Genomic DNA, 24151 nt, shown 5'->3' with positions numbered 1-24151 from the left:
ATACCTTTGTGTACATTTATAAGAATATACAGAAAGAGGTAGAAGAATGTTAACTCTTGTAATTTGTGACAATAATAAGAAGAGTGAGTATATACAGAGTGAAAATAAGATTGTTTATACGTTATAATAGAAAATCTTTATGGATTCAGTCAAGTATTGATATCAGCTAGAAGGGTCTGAAATATGTATAAATTAATAAAAGTAGTAAATGTAATTAAAAACCACAGACCAGCTATATAATCATTTTTGACACTGGAAATATCAAGAAATTCACATTGTCAATGCATTCAAAAAGAAAAAGAAATCTTTGGTAACTGTAATATTATATGTAAATGAGAGTGTGTTCCCATATTCAAGCATGTTAAATATCATTCTAAAAGAAGATATTTCTAAATATACTGTATATTTGGTGTCAATATATTTATGAATATGCTGAAAATAAGTATTAAATAAAATGATAGTTGAATTAAAGCCATATTTCATTCTTAAAATAACCATGTTGTTTATTATCACATTTTTCTTTTCTCTTCTTAAAAATCTTACCTTGTATATACTAACAAAAGAACCAAGAAAAGCTCCAAGCTGGAAGTTTTCTTTATTGTAGAAGAGAGAAAGTAGCCGGGATGGCTTTGTAAACAGATGCCTAAATGCAGAGGGGATTCGCAGGCAGCACTGGATCAAGTATCCCACGCTAAACATTCTGATGAAACCCTATAGAAAATTGGGAAGAAAACCGATTTACAACCAACTTTTGAAGTTTGATAAAATATGATTTTTACCATCTCAGAAGCAAAGTCAAACTCATAAATATTTAATATCACAGAAAATTTAAAAACAAAGCCTTAAACTCTCAAATAATAATTTTAAAACAAGTGTCTTAAAAATAAGAGTGAAATCTTGGAGTGAGTATATTTTATTTGATTTTAAAAGATTTTAAAAGTCTCATAAACTGGCCAAACTTGACTATGCACCAAAAATCCATTTCTTGACATTTTGTTGACCATAATCAGTATTTTAAATTTCTAAACCACAAATGAGTTTAAGAAACAAAAGCACTGGAATTAAAAAGAAATGTCTCACAAAACCAAATGCTTCTGGGAATTTTAACAGAAAATTGTTCTTAATCATTAGTACTAGTAAGGATTCTCTTGATAAAAAATTTTTATTATTTCTTTAGACCTTTGGTACAAAATTTTTTCAATGATCAGATTAAAAGAATATCCTAGGGAATATATAATTGTATCTGTGTATTTTATTCCTGTGCTCATGTGCATCAGACTAAAACATTGCTAGGGAATGGATGGTCATTTTGAGATATCCTAAACTAAAGCCAGGCATAGTGGCGCAAACTTGTCATCCCAGTCTGAAGCAGGAGGATTGGAAGTTGTAGGCTGGCCTTAGAAATTTGGGGAGACCCTGTCTCAAAATTAAAAAAAAAAATTAAAAGGGCTGGGGATGTAGCTTAGTGGTAGATCATTCCTGGGTTCAATCCCCAGTACCCTTCCTCTCAAAAAGATATACTAAACTAAACTTGATAATACATTGTAGTATGGTCTCCCATCCCCTTCGCTTCTCACCCCAACTGGCAAGGGAACATATCTGCATTCCTAGCCTTGCTTCCATGCTAATTCCAAAACTCAGATTTATATTTTCCAGATTGTAACTTTCTTTTCTAGAAAACATTGAATTTGTATGAAGAAGTATCAGTTAATTTACTTGAGCCTACCTAATACCTGTTTGAAACATGGAAAGTAAATTAGTAGATCAATTACTGTGAATTATCATGCATTTTCTTCATTGAAAGTGCCTAGTATTTGTTTAATGCATAAAATGGTCATACCTTTATTTTGTCATTGATAATCTTATAATGTTAACCTAGGGATTCAGGGATCACAATCACATGACAATCTTCTGATGCTATTTTCAAAAAATTAAAATTAAAAAATTAAATTTTTTGAAAATCCACTCATCCACCCTTTTGTATATTCAGAAAATATTTGCTGAACATCTACTATGTGCCAAGCATTACACTAGATGCTGAGGATGCAGTGGCAAAAAAGATATAAAAGCTTCTGACTTTCATGGAGTTTCTCATGCTTGCTATAAAAAGAGAAAATATGTAAGGAAACAAATGAGCATAAAATAACAGTCTATTTTACATTAAGTGGTAAAGGAACGCTACTGAGAATGTGACTCTTAAGTAGACCCCAAAGAGAAGAAGTAGTATGAGAAAAACATTTCAGACAGCCAAGCACAGAGGCATTAAAGAGTTTGTAAGTACCAAAAGGTGAACCAACAAAGAAGAGGGTAAGAAGAGTATGGTGAATTGAGTAAAATATAGTTAATATGAATATTAATTAATTAATATTAATATTTACTCAGGGATATGATTTAATATGTTGTTTTACTATCTTTGTGGAACAATGAGGTTCACTTTCAAAAACTTTTACTGTATTCATGGTGTAAATGCCTCATCCACAAGTCTCCAAAGAGTTTTACCTTCATGGATATAATATTCCAACTTATACATAAATTATCAAATATTATAATATTAGTACACATTTGAAAGAATCACTGCTTGGTAATTGTCACTTATTTTCTCAAAAAAAATTTAATATCAACTTTCCCAACTCCAAATTTCTCAAAATACCTCTCTGATTCAATCAGAATGCTTCTCTCAGTTCCTCTCCTGAATTCTCCCCTTGAACTATGGTCATGCTTAGTTGGAAAGAATAACCTTCAGGAGATGATAGCAGGTTCTGAGACTGCCAGTAATGCTATCTCATTTTTTTTTTCTTCACTTTATAAGTGTGGCAAGGAAATCAAATTTGTAAAGAATGTATCAAAAACCACAGTGCACTGAAAATATATTCTACTGCTTTTACTCCTGGTCATATCTTTTGGGATTCTGAAGGTAAGTATGGGCTCAGGTCAACAGCATTGTCAAGGATGGGCCAGAGGGCATTCATTCACATTCATAAGCACTGATGTGAGGCAGTTTTTCTGCAGGAACCATAAGGAAACTATCTTTTGGGGTGTTATGCAATTCAGCTCTTCTCATCATCAGCAAATGGGGATTGGACCTTGCAAGAAACAACATCAACTTTTAAAAACATCAGAATTATTAAGAGCACCATGCAAAACTAGGGAACTTGCTGTAGGTGGTGTTCCCTGTGCCAGGCTAACTGCAATGGTAAGTAACTTTCTTCCAAGAGGTGGTAGTGATGGGAAAATGGAGGTGGCAAGTAGGGAGTAGTTTTAAACTATTACACAAGCATAGAGGGCAGTAGGGAATTAATTACACCAGTGGACATAGCTAACTTTCTTAATGTAGAGCAACTGAGGACATGATCCAATTAGCTTGATGCATTTTAAAAATGTAATAGATTTATAAGTTCAAAACCAAATACCATTGTATCAGATAGTACACAGTGTATACAAACTGATCCAGATAGCAAATTATACAGTTCAAGAACCTGTTCTAGGATATACTTCTAATAAGTATATATTACAAAGTACACATTTTAATAATTTTTCTTTTTTCTTGTTATTTTTACCTCATCATCTTTTTTTTTAATTTTTTTATTGTTGGTTGTTCAAAACATTACAAATTTCTTGATATATCATATTTCACACTTTGATTCAAGTGGGTTATGAACTCCCATTTTTACCCCATATACAGATTGCAGAATCACATCAGTTACACATCCATTGATTTACATATTGCCATACTAGTGTCTGTTGTGTTCTGCTGCCTTTCCTATCCTCTACTATCCCCCCTCCCCTCCCCTCCTCTCCCCTCTTCTCTCTCTACCCCCTCTACTGTCATTCATTTCTCCCCCTTGTATTATTTTTCCCTTTCCCCTCACTTCCTCTTGTATGTACTTTTATATAACCCTGAGGGTCTCCTTCCATTTCCATGCAATTTCCCTTCTCTCTCCCTTTCCCTCCCACCTCTCATCCCTATTTAATGATAATCTTCTTCTCCTGCTCTTCTTCCCTACTCTGTTCTTAGTTACTCTCCTTATACCAAAGAAGACATTTGGCATTTGTTTTTTAGGGATTGGCTAGCTTCACTTAGCATAATCTGCTCTAATGCCATCCATTTCCCTGCAAATTCTATGATTTTGTCATTTTTTAATGCAGAGTAATACTCCATTGTGTATAAATGCCACATTTTTTTTATCCATTCGTCTATTGAAGGGCATCTAGGTTGGTTCCACAGTCTTGCTATTGTGAATTGTGCTGCTATGAACATCGATGTAGCAGTGTCCCTGTAGCATGCTCTTTTTAGGTCTTTAGGGAATAGACCGAGAAGGGGAATAGCTGGGTCAAATGGTGGCTCCATTCCCAGCTTTCCAAGAAATCTCCATACTGCTTTCCAAATTGGCTGCACCAATTTGCAGTCCCACCAGCAATGTACAAGTGTACCCTTTTCCCCACATCCTCGCCAGCACTTATTGTTGTTTGAATTCCTAATGGCTGCCAATCTTACTGGAGTGAGATGGTATCTTAGGGTGGTTTTGATTTGCATTTCTCTGACTGCTAGAGATGGTGAGCATTTTTTCATGTACTTGTTGATTGACTGTATGTCCTCCTCTGAGAAGTGTCTGTTCAGGTCCTTGGCCCATTTGTTGATTGGGTTGTTTGTTATCTTATTGTCTAATTTTTTGAGTTCTTTGTATACTCTGGATATTAGGGATCTATCTGAAGTGTGAGGAGTAAAGATTTGTTCCCAGGATGTAGGCTCCCTATTTACCTCTCTTATTGTTTCTTTTGCTGAGAAAAAACTTTTTAGTTTGAGTAAGTCCCATTTGTTGATTCTAGTTATTAACTTTTGTGCTATGGGTGTCCTATTGAGGAATTTGGAGCCCGACCCCACCGACTGTAGATCGTAGCCAACTTTTTCTTCTATCAGATGGCATGTCTCTGATTTGATATCAAGCTCCTTGATCCATTTTGAATTAACTTTTGTGCATGGCGAGAGAAAGGGATTCAGTTTCATTTTGTTGCATATGGATTTCCAGTTTTCCCAGCACCATTTGTTGAAGATGCTATCATTCCTCCATTGCATGCTTTTAGCCCCTTTATCAAATATATGATAGTTGTAGTTTCGTGGATTGGTTTCTGTGTCCTCTATTCTGTACCCTCATCATCTTTTTTACCTCATAAGTTTTAGATGAGTTAATTTTTTTTTTTTGCAGTGCTAGGGATCAAATCCGGGGCCTCCCATATGCAAGTGCTCTACCACTGAGCTACACCTCTAGCCCAAGATAAGCTAATTTTAAAATTGTTTAATTAAGGTAAGTAAATATTAAAATATTAAATATCATTACCTATTCTCATATGTTTTTCTTACTTTCTAGACAAATGCAAAGAATGTTAGTAATTATTAATGTCAAATTTTCCATTTACTTGTAAATTATTTCCTAAGTTATTTTTACATATATTACCCAATAAGAAAGTAGATATATTAATATACTTACTTTAATGCAATAAGAGATACAATTATCTTCATAGTGTTTGCAACATCTATGCCTTGGTCCATGCTTGCATCTGAAATTAAATCAAGAAAAATAAAACTAAACTAATCATAATTAAAATATGTATGTACACATGTGTATATTTGTAGATCTGCTTAAAACTTTCTAAGGAAAAAAAAAGAAAAAAATATCTCCACTTTTTCTAAATGTATGCAAATTTTGTTCTTTTAGGACATACAGAAGGAAGGATAACAATATTTTGTTTTTTTGGTTGTGTTTACCATTTGACACATGTATAAAATATGTGATTGTAGTCAAAATACTTAATGTGGAATACAAAAGTATTAGTATTTTTGACACATTATGAAAAATATGTAGAGATTATCTCTATACACTGCCAAATATTTGGAAGCTTTAAATGGCTTAATGCATAGTGTAACGGTCATAAATCATCCATGAAGCCAGTACTTGAGCAAAAATCATAATGAGAATGTGCTCAGGTTACAGAAATTTATACTTAATTATATTTGAGAGAAAACATATGGAAAAGAAATATGATACAGTATTAGAATCAAAATGCAGTTTCTTAAAAATAAATATAGAAAAAAAAATCATGTGGGAATTCAAAAGTAGGTTATTTGTGATTTAACTGTAAATTACTTATCCCTCTAGTGCTTAATATAAACATTTCTGTTGAGAGAACTGTTCAGAACATACTCATTTTAATTATTTGATGTATTACTGTAGGATTATTTATTCACCCTTGGTGTAAAGAAGTAAGTAGACTAACATGGGTCAGCAATTTCCTTTCTAAGAGTCATGTTCCAAAAGAAGTAGTCCTTATCACTTCTTTCAGACTAGTTAATTATTTCCATGGTTGAAACATATAAACACTTTCCCATTTATAATAAAAACTTACAGAATAAAGTTCTGGCTCTGCACCTTTCTAATCCCATTTAACAAATTGATTAGTGAGGTCTTTTCAGAAATTCATTTCTGGACTGCAGCTGGATTATATATGCAGCCTTTTCTAGTCAAAGGTGACAGCAATAGTTCATACTGACCTAAGCCCTTATGTTATTAGAATGATATGACCTATCTGGTCATGTGAAGTGTTGAGTGATTAAAGCTAGAGGTGTAAAAAGAAGTGAATTAGAGAAGGACTGCCTCATGCAAACCATCACTCTTCATACTTCTAAGAGTTCTCTTCAAAGATATTTCAGTCTTTGCTACCAGAGCTGAACAGAAATGATTAACCTCTCTTTGCTAGTGAAGTTAAATCCTGATTTCTACTAAACTGTCATCCTTAACCACTTTTTTAAAAGGGTTAAAGTCTGGACTGCTCCTCTCTTTTATTATTTGTTTTGCTTCTGTATTATTCTGTATCTGATTTCACCCCAGAGGACCTACTGAATCTACTATGACAAGTTCTGCCATGAGATGATCAGTTCTGATACCCAAGGCATCATTCACTCATGAAACTCATTTCCCATTAAGGAGAATTCTCTCTTCCTTTTCTCCACTAACATAATCAAACTCTATTTTCTTTTGAAAATTTTAAATTTGTTTTAATTGGTTATACACAACAGTAGAATGCATTTATGTACTTTGATATATCATACATAAATGGGGTTTAACTTGCTTTTAAATAAATTCACTATAACGATTATTCCTGTCATCTACAATTATCTTTACTCTTATCTTTTATGTATAGTATATGCTAAAATGAAGGCAAAATATTTAAATTCAGTAAAAATTTAACATCCACTCTGTGCTCCTATATTACATCAAGCAATTTCATATATTATTTCACTTAATGCTCACAACAATCTTTAATAGAGATTATTAACCCTAGTTAATAGATAAAAACTTTGAAATGCATAATAGTTAAATAAATAACTTGTCAAAAGTCACTAAGCTGGAAAAGGCAAAATGAGAGTCAAAGGTCGGTTTTCTGATTTCTTAAAGGGTTTCATCTTCCTATAATTGATCTCTTAACTTTCAATATTGCCTACTCATTTTTCCCTCTCTAAAATATCTTACCATGATTGCTTTTATTGACTAATATTCCAATTTTAAATCATTAAATTTATTTTATTAAATGTCTATACTGGAAATATAAATGAACATATAAAATATAAAGATTTTTTTTTTTTGTATAACAGAAAAATAAAGATTCCTTATTTCAGTCTGAGAGCCCTTGTAAATTTTTGTTCTACAAAATATTCTTAATTCTTACTCCTTATTATTTCTGTATCTCCTGAATCTCTCTCAGGAACTTTTCTTTCTCTGTTCTATAGTTGGCATATTCAATTAGCATGTTTTAATCTGTTTCCTGAAGTTCCCCATCACAGCCTCCTGCTACTTGAAAATAGAATAGTATTTAATTCCACGCAAATCTATTTTAAAGGTCTATGATGGTCTACCCTATGAGAGAGAATGAATAACATTCACTTGCCATAATGTGCCTTTTGTAAAATTCTAAGCAGTTTCTGGTGAAAAAAGAAAGTAACATTGTTACCTGAAGAGAAAACAAAAATAATTTGGCATGGTACAGATATCATATAGTGTGCTAAAATATCAAGATAAAGAACTCACATTAAATTCACAAGTTTCCTAACTAGAGAAATTATATGCATTCTTCTTGGTTTTTCCTCGTGTTTCTCTCTCTTTTGTTCCACTTTTGCATATGCTGCCTCTGGTGAATAAGAATGTGTGGGAATTTCTTCCTTGCCTACAATGAACCTAAAGAAAAGAAAACAATGTGAGGCACTTTTCACTATTTAAAAAAAAATCGATAAGAAAAACAAATATTTTGTTTATCCATAAACACATTTTGGAAACTATCTTATTTAAAATAGTATTTTCACAATTAATATAATCTAGTTATCCTTAAAAGAAAAAAAGACTTTCAAATTTTAAATACTGAGAAATACTCAGAATTTTGAAGTCACATTTAACATGCAGGTATTTTAAAATCAAATTAAGTAAAACATAGCACAACACTTCTATGAAGCAATCTTTAATTAGGAACCTTTGTTTTAAGTTATTACATGCCTTAAAGATTTTCAAAAGAAGCAGATAGTTTTATGTCTACTAGTCAAACACAAAATTATATTTTTCTCTAAATTCTACTAATATATACAAGTGAACTAGGTTCTCTTTTAGAGTAAAACTAAATTTATACCTAATGTCACTTTGAGTTATAAACAGCTGCAGAGTAGTAGAAGGTCATTTATACACCTAGGAAAATAGAGGGAACTAAAGAATGAGAACAAGAGATCATTAAGATTCCACATACCCTCATATTATTCCATTAGGAAATCTTAAAACCTGATATTATTCCAACTTACTTATTTTTCTTCAGAAAAATATCAAACATCCAGAAAATGACACCATTCCTATTTCAACAAAACTGGACATTATTTTTCCAAAGACAATGCAGATGTTACTACCATTAGATAATATTTAAGAAGTATCCTTTCTCAGAGCCTTCTTAACTGCGCTTTCCTAAGGATACTTGCAGAATATAGAACAAAATATAATAAAACATACAATCAATAATACTACACCAAAATTCTGAAACATGGGGCCTGTTAAAAACAAAATGTGAAAATTTAAGCACTCAGAAAAGAGAGAAAGAAAAAGCTATTACAATCAACAACTGGAATCCATTCTGTTTGGACAAACTTGGTAAAACATATAGTTTATCAAATGATAAGGGGTGTGTGCAAAAGGTTTATTTGCCACCAGGTGTCAGCTGTGAATCCTTAGTCACTCTTAGTCCAAAAGAACTTGTTCCTTACTCATGGGGGTACCGGGAGAGTTTAAGATAGGTACTACTGTAATTTATCAGCAACACAGATAAAACTATGTTAGAATAAATGCAACAGTAGCTCTCACACCTTTCATAATACTGTTGTTCTTCTGATAGTGTTGACTATCTCAGATTAGAGGTCACTTCTTTTTTAGATTTTGTACCTGCCTGAAGTCAGGGGGAGTAGGTGATCCTTGCTCTGTACTCTCACAGTGCAATAACCCCCAATACTATACGCACCATTTTAATACTCCGTGCCCCCACTGAACTGACCATAAGATTATGTAGACCATGAGATTATGTAGATTTTCTTTGCTATTATATCTCAGTATCTAGTAAAGTGTATGGCATGTATATAGTAAATATTTGATTAATATATATTGAATGAGTGAACACAGTAACAGCTAACATTTTCTGAGTATTTATACACAACAGACACAATGCCAACCAAGCCTTTTACAAATGTTAAATCATTTTAATATTTGCAACACAAGAACATTATAGATATCAAAATTCTCATAAGAATTATCATGAATAAGTATCTTACCCATTATCCACTTATAATAAGTCATATTAAATTTGTCAATAAATTGTCAGTAATTATTTGAACATGGAATGATCCAACTTGAAGGCTTTGTCTCTTAATCACCGAGCCATGTTCCCTTGTTTTACACTTGAGTAAACAGATAGATACTACCAGCACTAGCTCTTCTTCCTGGGTTCTGTCCTTGACTCTTTCTATTTACTCCTATGACTTCTACTATTATATGTATGTGGAGATAATTTCCAAATCATTCTACACAAAATTCCAGAGGAAGTTTCTTAAAGCTGCTTCTCTGATCCTCAAAAGACTTTCACTGCCTTATGGCCTACTAAATTAAATACAACCTCCCGTTTAAAACACTATCTAGGACTGTGAAAGCACTCACTGTATGAGCTCTTATTATACTTTATAGCTAAATGAACTACTAGCCATTCTCCAAATAAACCAATGCCTTGATGCTTGCTCCTCTTTCCTGGATCATTCTTCCCTACATCTTTGCTAAATGCTTATATGCCTTTTAAAGGTTATTTTACATGCTCCTTCATCCCATCCTTTATTTATCTATTTATCTATCTATCTATCTATCTATCTATGTGTTTATCTATCTATACCCTCTCAAAGGTAAAGGAAATAATCACTGAAATATATAGAAAATTTCTATTCTCTCACAACATATGGGCTTTTCTATTCTGTAAGTAATACTATGCTATTTTCTTTCTTTTTTACCTTTACTCCTATCCACAACTTAGGGATAGATTAAGTTAGGTCTGGATAAAATATTCCTGAGACAATTTACACTTCTCTGTTGTAACATGGGGCATAATTATAATTGACATTGTCTTCCCACCAGACTATAAGCTCTAATAGATAATAGATACTATATCTGATTCATTCACCAGTGTATTCCCAGGGCTTAATACAATTCCTGGGACAAAGTAAAAGCCTACTAAACTTAGAATGAATGAATGTTATCTGACTTTCACATGTTGAGTGCTTAAAAAAATGAGTGCCGAACTAAACAAGCTGAATTTTCTAAATCTTTTCAAGCTATGTCTAATTGAGAAGTATTAAATAAAGTATGCTGTGAATATTTACTTTGTAAGTAAAGGATGGTTTTTCTCAGATGAAATAATGTGTTTTCGTGATAGAGTAATTACTTCAAGCCTGTTTGTGACTGTAACCATTTAAATTTGAGAATGGTGAGCATTCCCCAATATATCAGGCACTCTATATATTTTCCTCATCAAACATTAATATTGCTAGGAAGTCATATTAAATTTGGCTACCACAAGCATTTTTCTCAACCTTTTTGTAATTAATATTAAATGTTGCATTTTTAACATACTATAAATTTATAGCATATGTCTACAATAAAAATCAGTACAGCTAAAAATGCAAAGAGGTAGAATTAGAAAATACTTTTTGTAAGACTATATATATTAGCTCACATCTTTTTTTTTAATAATGAAACTTAACAGTAAAAAGTATATTTGGCTTTTGGTACTATTCTGAGTATCAACTTTGTATCTCTGAGAACAATCAATTTGTAACGTGAAAAACTGGAAATAAAATCAAATCTGTTTAATGGAAGGAGATATACAATATAAATACAATAACAACACATAATACTTAATAATTTTATCTATCTATCTATTTATCTATCTATGTATCTATTGGTACATGGTATTGAACTTGGGGGCACTTAACCACACTGAGACACATCCCCAGCCCTTTTAATTTTTTATTTTGACACAGGGTCTCACTAAGTTGCTTAGGGTCTCACTAAAGTTGCTGAGGTGGCCTGGAACTTATGATCCTCTTGCCTCAGCCTCTATAGTTAATAGGATTACAGATGTGTCCCACCACATCCAGCTATTTAATGATTTTTTTAACAATAAGAGTACTAGCAAGAATTAACTTTTTTTCCAGAATATTTTCCTATAATACAGAAAAAAAATTAAATACAAATGGTTCAAATTAGCCCTTTATTAAAAGTGGATTTGAAGAAGAGACACAAAAATATCTGATACATTTTAAATTTTTGCAAAGGAAAACAAGTTTTCTCTTTAGAGAAACCACCCTTTTGTCATCAGCTCTCAGTTAAAACAGAATGCTTTATAATCAATATAATAACAACAGCAAATTAAAACAGTTATTTTGTAATAAAATTTTATATTTTAATTAGGAAATAAGGTTAAATATTTTTATTGTGTATTATAACTTAGAAAGGTTTTGCTACCATAGCACTTCCCCCAACTAAAAATATTATTATTATTATTTTATTTATTTATTTTTGCAGCACTAAGGATTTAACTCAGGGCTTCATGTATGCTAGGCATGCGTCAAAGATACTCTTTTTTTTTTTATTATTTTTTTATTTTTCCCTTTCCCCTCACTTCCTCTTGTATGTACTTTTGTATAACCCTGAGGGTCTCCTTCCATTTCCATGCAATTTCCCTTCTCTCTCCCTTTCCCTCTCACCTCTCATCCCTATTTAATGATAATCTTCTTCTCCTGCTCTTCTTCCCTACTCTGTTCTTAGTTACTCTCCTTATATCAAAGAAGACATTTGGCATTTGTTTTTTAGGGATTGGCTAGCTTCACTTAGCATAATCTGCTCTAATGCCATCCATTTCCCTGCAAATTCTATGATTTTGTCATTTTTTAATGCAGAGTAATACTCCATTGTGTATAAATGCCACATTTTTTTTTAATCCATTTGTCTATTGAAGGGCATCTAGGTTGGTTCCACAGTCTTGCTATTGTGAATTGTGCTGCTATGAACATCGATGTAGCAGTGTCCCTGTAGCATGCTCTTTTTAGGTCTTTAGGGAATAGACCGAGAAGGGGAATAGCTGGGTCAAATGGTGGCTCCATTCCCAGCTTTCCAAGAAATCTCCATACTGCTTTCCAAATTGGCTGCACCAATTTGCAGTCCCACCAGCAATGTACAAGTGTACCCTTTTCCCCACATCCTCGCCAGCACTTATTGTTGTTTGACTTCCTAATGGCTGCCAATCTTACTGGAGTGAGATGGTACCTTAGGGTGGTTTTGATTTGCATTTCTCTGACTGCTAGAGATGGTGAGCATTTTTTCATGTACTTGTTGATTGACTGTATGTCCTCCTCTGAGAAGTGTCTGTTCAGGTCCTTGGCCCATTTGTTGATTGGGTTGTTTGTTATCTTATTGTCTAATTTTTTGAGTTCTTTGTATACTCTGGATATTAGGGCTCTATCTGAAGTGTGAGGAGTAAAGATTTGTTCCCAGGATGTAGGCTCCCTATTTACCTCTCTTATTGTTTCTTTTGCTGAGAAAAAACTTTTTAGTTTGAGTAAGTCCCATTTGTTGATTCTAGTTATTAACTTTTGTGCTATGGATGTCCTATTGAGGAATTTGGAGTTAATTCAAAATGGATCAAGGAGCTTGATATCAAATCAGAGACACGCCGTCTGATAGAAGGAAAAGTTGGTTACGATCTACATACGGTGGGGTCAAAGATATTCTTAAACACACTGTGGACTCAATTTTCTTCCTCATAAACCAGTTTCCTTGCAAGTCATCTGATTTTCTGTTAATGATACCTTCTTTCAGGCATGTGGGTTTTAAATATTTTACTGAAATTAAGGAGTGGAGGAGAAGACAAAGAAACAAAATATCAGTTACAGGGTCTTCATTTTCTTACATTGCAAGCTGTGTCTTTTGCTTTCTAGTGTACCCATATCCCAGTCCTTATTATTTTGTCTTTGTGTCTTCTGGTTCTCTCTTTTTCAATATCCCAAATACTAGGGCAAGACTAATCTTTCTGAAGAACTGTTAACTACCCTGCTGAAAAATCTTTAGTGGCTCCCTACTGTCCCCTTAGCAAATCCAGATTTGTCTTTTTTTTTTCCTTCTGTGTCTTCCATAATATGACTCAACTTTATCCACTATAAAATATCTTTATATACTCAAATACGAATTTTTCTTACCAATTACGTTAATTTTCTCACTCTTGCCTCAGATTTCATGTTATAATGTTCATCCTTTTGCTAATGTTATTCCCTTCCACTCTGATGTTCTTCCTCTTTGCTGTCAATCATCTAAAGCTATCCTTTAACTACAGTTTAAGGCATGTATCATCTATCAGATTAATAGCAATAATAATATCTGACAGTTTTTGAGTACATCTTATTTGCCAGGCACTGTGCAAACACTCACTTGATCCTCAGCATAACCTCATGAAACAATACTACAAAAACTTCTCCTAGTACTAAAGCCTATCCTAAAGTTTCCCTTGAATATTTGTAGTAAATACTATGCTACTAATCTTCACTAAGTATCTACTACATGCATTTTGGAGAATAAAACAGGGAACATTTGTAAATAGGAAGAACATTAAGTGTGGTAGAGTCAGTACATTGAGTTACTTATATGATGTTAAATTAGTCAAACATTCTGACCCTGGTTTCTTCATCATGTTACATGAGCAAAAACCAATTTCAGAGATGGATGCAAAATTTAAATAAATAAACTATGTGACAACTCACATTTATTGTGTGTGTGTTAGTGTGTGTACACACGTACACATGTGCCAACTACTATGATAAGAGATGGACTATTGCCGCAGTCTGGCTGGGCACAAATCACGAGCCACTGAAGCAGGAACAAACTTTATTTTTAAAACGCAGAAAAACACTTCACACAGCTCCCGGGGAAATCCTCCCAAACACGCCACGAGGCTAGTCCAGGAACCCCCAGCCGGAACTATATCTCCCGGAAATCCCTCCTCCTGCACTTCCCCAACCAATGGGAACTCTCGGGGAATCCCCGGAAATCCCCACGAGAACTCCAAAATAGTGCGAGAACTCAAAAGTTGCGGCAGAGGCGGACAGGCAGAGGCGCCTGTCAATCAATACTGTTGGCAAAATGCCAGGGGCCATACAGACTCAGCCGTGGCTCTCAGCAGACTATGAAGTAAAAGAAAAAGACTCTAGCAATACTTAAAATCTAATAACTGTTTGACAACACATAAGTCCTACTTATAATCCAGTACCATACAATTATGTAACTTTTTTTGGTAATTGTTCATTGTTCATGTGGAGCTTTGTTTGTTAAAGCTCCTTGAAGAGAGTTCTTGTCTTTCTACCCTACAATATAAATAAAACAATGGGTCCAAAAAGTAGGAGTCAATTGACTGATTTTTAGGGGGTAGGGGAATCTGATAAATTACTCTTTTAATGAACTACTCACAAAGGCTTGGATATACTATCATGACTTCTAAAATTGACATGACCTTAAAAATTTAGTCCATAAATATTTATGGCAGTTACACATAATATTTATCTTTTTTAAAAAGCTAACTTATATATTTGCTTTCAATATAAAGATAAATAAAATATTACTTACCTAAGTGCAGAAAATGTAAATCCTTTCAAACCATCTTTGCACCTGAAACAAAAATTTACAATCATAAAATAGCATGTTTTGGTATACAAAGTGGTATATTAAATAGCAATTAAATTTTTTTCTGTAAAGAATTATAGTATCATCTTAAAAATCATCTTAAAAACATTTAAAATATTTTTTAAACAGTGCAGCTTCATGTTTTAAAATCCTGTTTTAAAAGGTAAAATGCAGGGTTAATGACCTGAGCATTACAAATGGTCAAAAAAGCAATAAGCAATAAAGCAAATCACTTTACACAAAATGATTAATATGATAATACTTTTGTATGTCATATTAACGTAACTTGCAGCTCAATTCTCAGATCTGGTGGCTGAAGAAAGGCTAAAGTCATCTTCTAAGAGCTCCACCTGGTCTTAAAATAGGGATGGGAGCGGAGCATTCTTCATTCTACCTAGTCTCTGGGAGACTAATTTGCCATGAAGAAAAAGGCCACATACACTTGCATGGTGTTACATATATGTCAATTTGAGGTCCTGACTTTTCTTATTAATTTGATGAATGCAAAACAACAGAGTTGGCATGCCCAGAAAGCATGGGGAGTGGGCATGGGTGGAGGCAGGCAGAAAGGGAGAATTCCAAATAATATTTATTGAGTGTTTATTATTGCCAGGCACTGTTTTGGGCCCTTGATATGTGTTGTCTCATTTAAACACATCACAATTCTGTGAAAAGGTTTTCTTCTATTCCATATCTGCATGGGGTTCAAAATAATGCATTAACTTCCTAGAGAACAAAAAATTAAAAGCAGAATTTATGGTGGAGGAAAAAGTTGATCTGACTTAAAACATGTTTTTCTCCTATCCATCCTACTAAAAAATTGTCTTTAATTGGGGAAGATACAAACTACATGATAATTAAGGGGAAAAAGAGAGAGAGACAGACTCAGGTTTTCAAAAACTATTTAAACAATATCATAAAGTAGACACTAATACTCTAAGACCCTTTATCTAAGGTGATTATACCTACAAATAAACCATGATATAATCACTTTAAAGGGCCACTGGGGATTTATAGTCAAAATTCCTTAAAAAAATCCATAGATTGGTGATAAAATAAAATTCTAATGAATATTAACATTAGACAGATATTTTGGATAAAAAGAACAACCTCAAATCAGGCAACTTTTTCTATGTGTCTTTTGAATGAAAAATGCCACCAAAGAAATGCCCAACATAAAGGAAATCTATCTTCATTTAAAATATATATACTATTATTGAAGATGATAAAGAATCTCAGAAAACAATTTAATCAATGTGCACAGAGATGTTTAAAAACACTGTAGGATGCATTTCAATTAATGACATGATCCTACTTTATGGTCAGGCTAATGATGAGAAATGTAACCACTGAATTTAAGTAACACACTACAGAATTATCCACCCTATACAGAATGGAAGAAAAGACAAAATAATTCATATGTTAAGCTAAAAATGTGCATAGGGAAATTATAGCATTAAAATTCTTAAACTTATCTATTTCCATCTGAAGAAAGTGTTTCACAGTAATTTAAAACCCATAATCTAGTGAAGTGGCGTGGTAAGGGAGTAGGCTAGGAGCCTATTGACTGCAAAAAAGAAAGCAGTAGATTGATTAAAAGATTATGTACATCTGGGAACAAATTTTGGCTTTGGTATGTTATTGTTGAAAGATAGCCATTTATCTTTGTGCAATGCTGAATAGATAAAAGATTCTGACAACTTGGTCTAGTCAGCATTGCATATTTGTGACCCTCAACAATAAATTTAATTGCAGACCAAAACATCAAAAAGTAGCTTTCAAGTATAAAAGGAGCATATACAAGTGAATTTGCAATTTCATTATGATGGAAGTTTGGTTCTTTCAGTAGAACCCTGTGGGAAGCACTTCATATTGATAAAGTCTTAACATGGATTCAAAAGGGGCTATTCTTCTTTCCATTCATGTGTATAAGGTTTGTTAATGTAATTGAGGGTCAGATGTCTATGTCAAAAGAACAAAAAGTAATTATTCCCATAAAAAGAATCTTTAGATAGTATTTTGGCTCAACACTATGACATCAGGAATACTGTCCGAGCTTTAACCTAACCATGCAACACTATTGCAATCTATATTAAATGTAGAAAATGTGATATAAACATAAAGATTTAAACAAAGCATACCCTATTGGAAGGTTCCCTGCTTTTCTATGAACTTGGTTATTATAATGTAAATCAAATCACCTTCTCCACTTAAGTATTAATGCTCACTTATTTAACAAATATTAACTAAATGCCTACTGTGTTCAAGCACTGGTTTCTGTTCTATGTAACAGTGAACAATAGAGCATCCCTGCTTTCATACAACTGACATAGTTGACATAGATATACAACAAAAAAAAGTAAGTCATATCATGAAAATGGCTATGAAAACAAACAAACAAACAACCCTGTAGGATGAGAGGGGAAATAGTAATGGAGCCTGGCTTTCTTATTTTGCATTGTATAGACAAGAAGAATCTCTCTAAGAAAGTAAAATTTGATAATCTGATCAGAAACCTTAAGGAATTAAGGGAAGGCATTTCAGTTTGAAGCAATAGCAAGTACATTTGTATCATGATGAGAAGTGGTATAAAATGAGGTTACAGTAACAGAAGTAGAGGGAAGAAGTGGTCTACAATGCATGTAGGCCCCTTTAGACATGGGAAGGCCTTTGGAAGCTTCTCAGGACAGAAGATGATAAGCTCTGCTTTAAATTTTAAGAAAATCATGTTGGCTGATGAATGGAAAATATAGGAAGGCAAGATAAGAAGCAAGGAGGCTAGTCAGGAAAAAGTAATTATGGTTAGAGGTAGGTTAGAGATATGATAAGAATCCAGATGTATTTCAAAAATAAGAACTGGCATAAATTCTAAATATTTTGAATGTGAGGTAAAAGAAAAATATAATTTAGAAATTATTAACATGTCTTTGGTCTGAGTGAACAGAAGGATTAAAATGATCATTGACTGAAGTTAGGAATAATGGATTCAAGAAGAAAATAAAAGTGTTAAATTTGAGATGTGTCTTAGTTACTTAAATGAGAATGTAAAGGAAGAAAACAGCTGGTGATACTCATCTGATTCAGTTATGTGTAGTTCTTAAATCAACGAGACTAGATATAGTCATATAGGAAATCAATATAGATAAATATTCAAAGAATAAATATATTATATTCCTCTATAACTTATGAAAAAACTCTTTTCTAGAAGAAAAACAAAAATCCATTTCTCCTAATTAAATCACCCTTGACTATAAAGTCTCATTTTTATTTTCAAGTGTGCATGAAGATAATGCACTTTACTCATATACACAGACTTTTCTATTTAGTCTATGCAAATAACATAAAATAACTACTATAATTAAATCCATATTTACTGAATCTCTATTTCTACAAGGTTCTGTGCTAAGGAAAAATTTAACATAAAACAGAGCCAGGAAAGACAAGAAGGGTTTGCAGCATTACATCAAACAATCAATACACAGCTAATTATAGAAGTTCAAGTTGGAATTACATACCATGCACAGGAAAGGATAAAGAAACTTAATGTTATCATTATCAGAACACTACTCTTGTAAAATTACAAATTAGAAGTGTAAATGACAATAAAAGAAAAAGTTCTGCCCATAAGATTTTTTTCTCCCATGGTTAATTTCTATGAAATTACTTCCATGAGCTTTCATCTTTATTACAACATCATACCAGCAGATGTCGCTAGAAAACTATTTTTGGAAAACTGTAGTTCTGATGTGATTTTTATCTCAAATTTTTTTTGCAAGTTTTCCTCTAAAAAATAGTTTATAAGGATTCAAAAATGTTACTAATCTTAATTAAATTATGTTTCTTCAGGTAAATATTATGATATTAGACTTAATGATGGCTGATGTTTTTGTTCCTGTAATCTATCATTCCACAGAGATGGCTAAGAATAACCTACTATTTGGCACCAATATAAAACTTGATTATGCAAATGTGCTGCTTCACTGTATATCTATAATTAGCAGAAAATATAAAAACAAACTATTTAGATTCCTAAAATTCTTTTGTTTACTCAGTTTTCATTCATTTGGTAAAACTAGTGGCTGTGAAAAATATACTCTATCAATCTCCTTTAAAATATTATTTCAGACACAGTGCATAGTGTAGTGGAGGAATCTTGGTGTTTACAAGGATATAGACACTAGTCATAATTTTTCTACCAACTTTGAAAAAAAATCAATTAATTCTAGAGTTCAACTTCTTGGTCTATTAAAAAGGGTCTGAAATATATGACCATCCTAATTGGTCCACTGAATGACTTCTTATTCTGAAATTTTATCATATTATTTGATAGGTTCATTAATAAAATCATAAGGGAAAAATAGAATAAATTATTCTAAATTGTTTGTGATGTTTAAAAACAAAGATCTTGCCAACACCAAGAATAAAACAACAAAACCTTTTTGTTTTGAGATTACTGGTTGCTATTGGGATTGTTATACTTGCTTATCATTTCATAATATTTTGATGAAACTGTTTCCTACAAACATTCTCTTTCTTGAGATTAAAAGGTCAACTACTGAAATAGATACACAGTACTATAGGAAGACCTATAAGAAACACTATTAAGAAGCAATTCATTTTTATAGTCTCATTAGTGATAAAATATTACATTGTTGCTACATTTGGCATCCATGCTTAAAAATTGATATTATGAATGGTAAAATAGAAAATATTGCTTATCAGGTGTACATGGAATGTTAGAGAAAGTACTCTAAGAGGACACATAACCAATCTGTGGTTAGTGGGCTGTCCTACCTAGGATAGGTGGTTAAGAAGCATGAGGAAAAAATAACTTTTTACTCTCTATAGTGCTATATCATTTTGAATTTATACAACAGAAATTTATATATTATTGTATAAACTGTTTAAAATCAATTATTGAACATTTAAGAACAGACTAAACAACATAAAAGTTATTCATCTTTATTTCACTGAAACAAAGGCAAAGAATATAAAAAACTAGTCAAGTTTATTAACATTGTAGTAAGAGGTTTGCTAGGAAGACAAATAAATATGTTAATGAAAATAAATGTGTTTTTTTCTGGAATTTTCTGAAATTGTGATCCCAAAGAACATGGATAATTAAATGACTGCAATGATTAAAATATATATATGAAGTACCAATTGGAACATTTCTATTTCTTTTGTCTTTTACTGACTGAATTGGTTGAAAGAAAACTCATTGGTTAATATTATACAGTCTCCCTCTATTCACTCAACAATCATTTATAAAGTACCTACTACACAGAAGACACCCCAGGCCAGTCGGCCACTGTGCCACATTCCCAGCCCTATTTCATATTTTATTTAGAGACAGAGTCTCACTGAGTTGCTCAGCATCTCACCATTGCGATTCTCCTGTCTCATGCTCCCGAGCAGCTGGGATTATAGCACCCTTTTAATTTTTTGTTTTGAGACAGAGTCTCACTAAATGGCTTAGGACCTCACTAAACTGCTGAGGCTGGCTTTGAACTTACAATCCTCCTGCCTCAGCTTCCTGAATCTCCAGGATTAAAGGCACATGCCAATCAATTCAGTCAGTAAAAAGACAAAAGAAATAGATATGTCCCAATTGATACTTCAAAAATACTTTTTAATCATTGCAATCATTTAATTATCCATGTTTTTTGGGATCACAATTTCAGAAAATTCCAGGGGAAAAAAAAAACCACATTTATCTTAGTCCAGCATTTTATATCATTTATCTCTTTAAATTATTTGATTTGAGAAAACTACTATATGCAAAACACAAAGATTGGCCCCCTCTCAAAAAAGTTTTAAATTGTTGTATACGCTGGTAATTCTTAAAATATCTATTTTATTCTGATTGCATCAGTCATTACATCACTCAGTATAAAAAATAAGTTACAAGCCAGACATAGTGTTGCACACCTGTAATCCTAATGGCTCGTGAGGCTAAAGGAGGAGGACTGCAAATTCAAGGCCAGCCTCAGCAATTTAGTGAGGCCTTGTCTCTAAATAAAAAATATAAAGGCCTGAGTATACAGCTCAGTGGTTAAGCATCCATGAGTACAATACCTGGTATCAAAAAACAGTTACATTATTTTATGTGAATAAAATTATTTTAAAAAATGCTCAAAGTTCAAGTGTTCAATTTATCCTGGAGTTATGAAAAAAATGACATGCGAATAGTTGCAGAAAATAGCTGAATCTTCAAAATTTTTATTTACTTAATTACCATGTCATTGGTGCTAAAAACATAAGTGTCTTTGGAGTGCATATAACTGAAAGTTTAATTTAAAAGAAATCAGAATGCCTATTTAAATGCCTTAAATTTTTGACACAGTTGTCTTTATTTTACAGAAAACTCATGCAATTTTATGTATGTTGTTTTTAAGTTAAATTATTATTATTATTACTTTCCCTAACCAATTTTCATGGGTAAAAACTTATCTTAATAGTGACTTATTATTTATCATTTGAGACAGGTTCAATAATTACAGACTTTTTTCTTATATTTGTTTATCTAAGAATATCAAGATTGACACAGAATTAATTATTTATTTTTAAAATCTTCAATGTATTAATCATATGTGCATACTCCAGTAGATTAAAGCAATTATTGCAATTGTATGTGGTTAAAATACATTACATTGCCTATACATACACAGCAGGTATTTCCCCTTATGTCTACTTCTACTTGAATAATTAAATAGACTGAGAAAGTTTGGTTTCAGTTTGCATATGGGCACTTAACATGAGAATAAAAGAATAAATAATGTTGTATTCCCTTTTTAAGAAACTTTGCATACAAATATGTAAATCAGTGGATGTGTACCGGTGTAACCGATGTGATTCTGCAATCTGTATAAGGGGTAAAAATGGGAGTTCATAACCCACTTGAATCAAAATGTGAAATATGATATATCAAGAACTATGTAATGTTTTGAACAACCAACAATAAAAATTAAAAAAAAGAAACTTTGCATACAAAAATCTCAATGTGAAACAACAAAAATAAATTTGGCAAAGATTATTTTGGTTGCTTCATGAACACTTATTATCTTCAAATATTTTCAACAGAATTATAACAAATAGTAAATGTGTCTAGTGCATTAAAATATTACTTTTGACTTTGATAAATATTTTATAGCACATTCATTTCATACCGAATGGAACACTGATCCTCAAAAACCCAGAGAAAGTTCTGAACCAGGCAGCAGTTATGGGTAATCAAGTGTGATTGTAAGTCCCTAGATGATTATTGTGCACTTTTTTTCTGGTGCGTCCTCAAGATAAATTGGAAACAGTTGGACTCAAACTTACAGTAACAACTCCAATAGAATCATATTTCTCCTTAAACTTGCAAAAGCTGGAACTGTTTTTGCTTTAAAATCCAAACTAGGAAGGTCATGCTCCAAGCTGCCTTCAATTGCTAGGGAACCAAGAATCACCTTAAGAAAGAAATGTTAATTAGGATAAATTTCCCTCTCAGAATGAAAGAAATGTTAATTAGGATAAATTTCCCTCTCAGAATGAAGTGCTAACAGCAATACTAGTCAAACTTTAAAATACTTCTAAACGGAGTAGATTGTGGTTTCATTGGACCTAAATTGAAAGGCCTGCTTTCATATCCCCAGCAAATGGCCTGTGTTTAGACTCCACAAACTATAGGCAACAACCATGAAAGATCAAAATGGCGTTTTCATGTAAATCCAAGGAAAAACTCAGCAAGTGTCCTAATAATCATGGCACTGCTAGGAATAAAAACTATTTACATTAAACAAAATTATAACCATGATACTGAATCTATTTTTTAGAGACCACAAAACTGGCAAGTATTTCTTTTTCCTTTTTCCTTTTCCCTTTTCTCCTTTCATAATGGTTGTGAAAAAAAAATGAAAACAAATGTTTTCAATTAAATGAAATCTTTGAATCAACATTAATTTGCTTTCAAATGCATGTTGTTATCTATCTCACTAAAATAATATGATAATTTGTTTTCATATTGAACAAAATGAGCAGATATATTTGAAACATTAGGCTACACATTTTCCCAAATTTATGCTTATTTAATACTAAAGTTCAAATCCAAAATAAGTAAAATATGTATCTCTGATTAGTGCAGTGAAAATATTTTGCAAGCTTTGGAGATTACTATTTTCTGACCAACTGAGGACTTACAGAGTATCAATGATCCTAAAAGAAAAGTATTCATTTCAAACATTCCAGCTCTCTTCTCAAAGACTGAGAACTTGAATTTGTGGTATGAATGCAAATAATAGAACTAGGGAGAATTAACACATGAAATCTTGCTGGCCAAGAAAATGATGTTAGAAAAAAACGAATATTGCTACTAAAATAACCTGAGAGAATTTATGTTACAGATTAAGAAACCAAGGCCCAGATAGGTAAGTGATAGCTTCAAACAGTTTGACCCCCATATATCCTCACACAACAGTAAATCCATCCCAATCAACAATCTGGGCCTGGTGAAATCTCATCTGTGAAGAAGAAATAACACAGACAAGTAACTGGTATTATGCAGACTTTAGAAAAGACAAAAGTCATGGATGATTTTAAAAGAACCAATGTCTGTTTCCTTACTTCCACGTATTCTTTTATCTAGACATGATTTGCCTGAGAGTATTTTGGTCAATACTCCACACTGCCTTTTCTTATGCATATCACCTTTATAATAGGTATACTTCACATCAGAAAGATAAATGCTTGATTTCTACCCCAGGCCAATTATATTCAAAACTTTAAAGAGTGGAGTCCATCAATCAGTGTTTCAACAAAATCTCCATGATTCTGATGCCTGGTAAAGCATTAGAACCACTAGGCTAGGCTATGTTGCAGCA

At 32.5% G+C, this 24151-nt stretch overlaps 1 protein-coding gene across 7 annotated transcripts in view; it reads right to left on the bottom strand.

Annotated features, from left to right (window-relative positions):
• Positions 1 to 24151, bottom strand: part of Tmem135 (transmembrane protein 135) — a 258724-nt gene that overhangs the window by 12980 nt on the left and 221593 nt on the right. For all 7 annotated transcript variants that reach the window (XM_071616587.1, XM_071616588.1, XM_071616590.1 and 4 more), the window contains 4 exons: positions 15231 to 15272; positions 8082 to 8228; positions 5487 to 5556; positions 544 to 711 (listed from right to left, as the gene is read on the bottom strand). In XM_071616587.1, coding sequence (XP_071472688.1) covers positions 544 to 711; positions 5487 to 5556; positions 8082 to 8228; positions 15231 to 15272 — 427 coding nt within the window. The remainder of the gene's footprint in view (positions 1 to 543; positions 712 to 5486; positions 5557 to 8081; positions 8229 to 15230; positions 15273 to 24151) is intronic.

The sequence above is a fragment of the Marmota flaviventris genome, chromosome 9 (genome assembly GCF_047511675.1).
Source record: "Marmota flaviventris isolate mMarFla1 chromosome 9, mMarFla1.hap1, whole genome shotgun sequence".
In the NCBI taxonomy this organism is placed as follows: Eukaryota; Metazoa; Chordata; class Mammalia; order Rodentia; family Sciuridae; genus Marmota; species Marmota flaviventris.
This window is presented reverse-complemented; position numbering and strand designations above follow the sequence as displayed.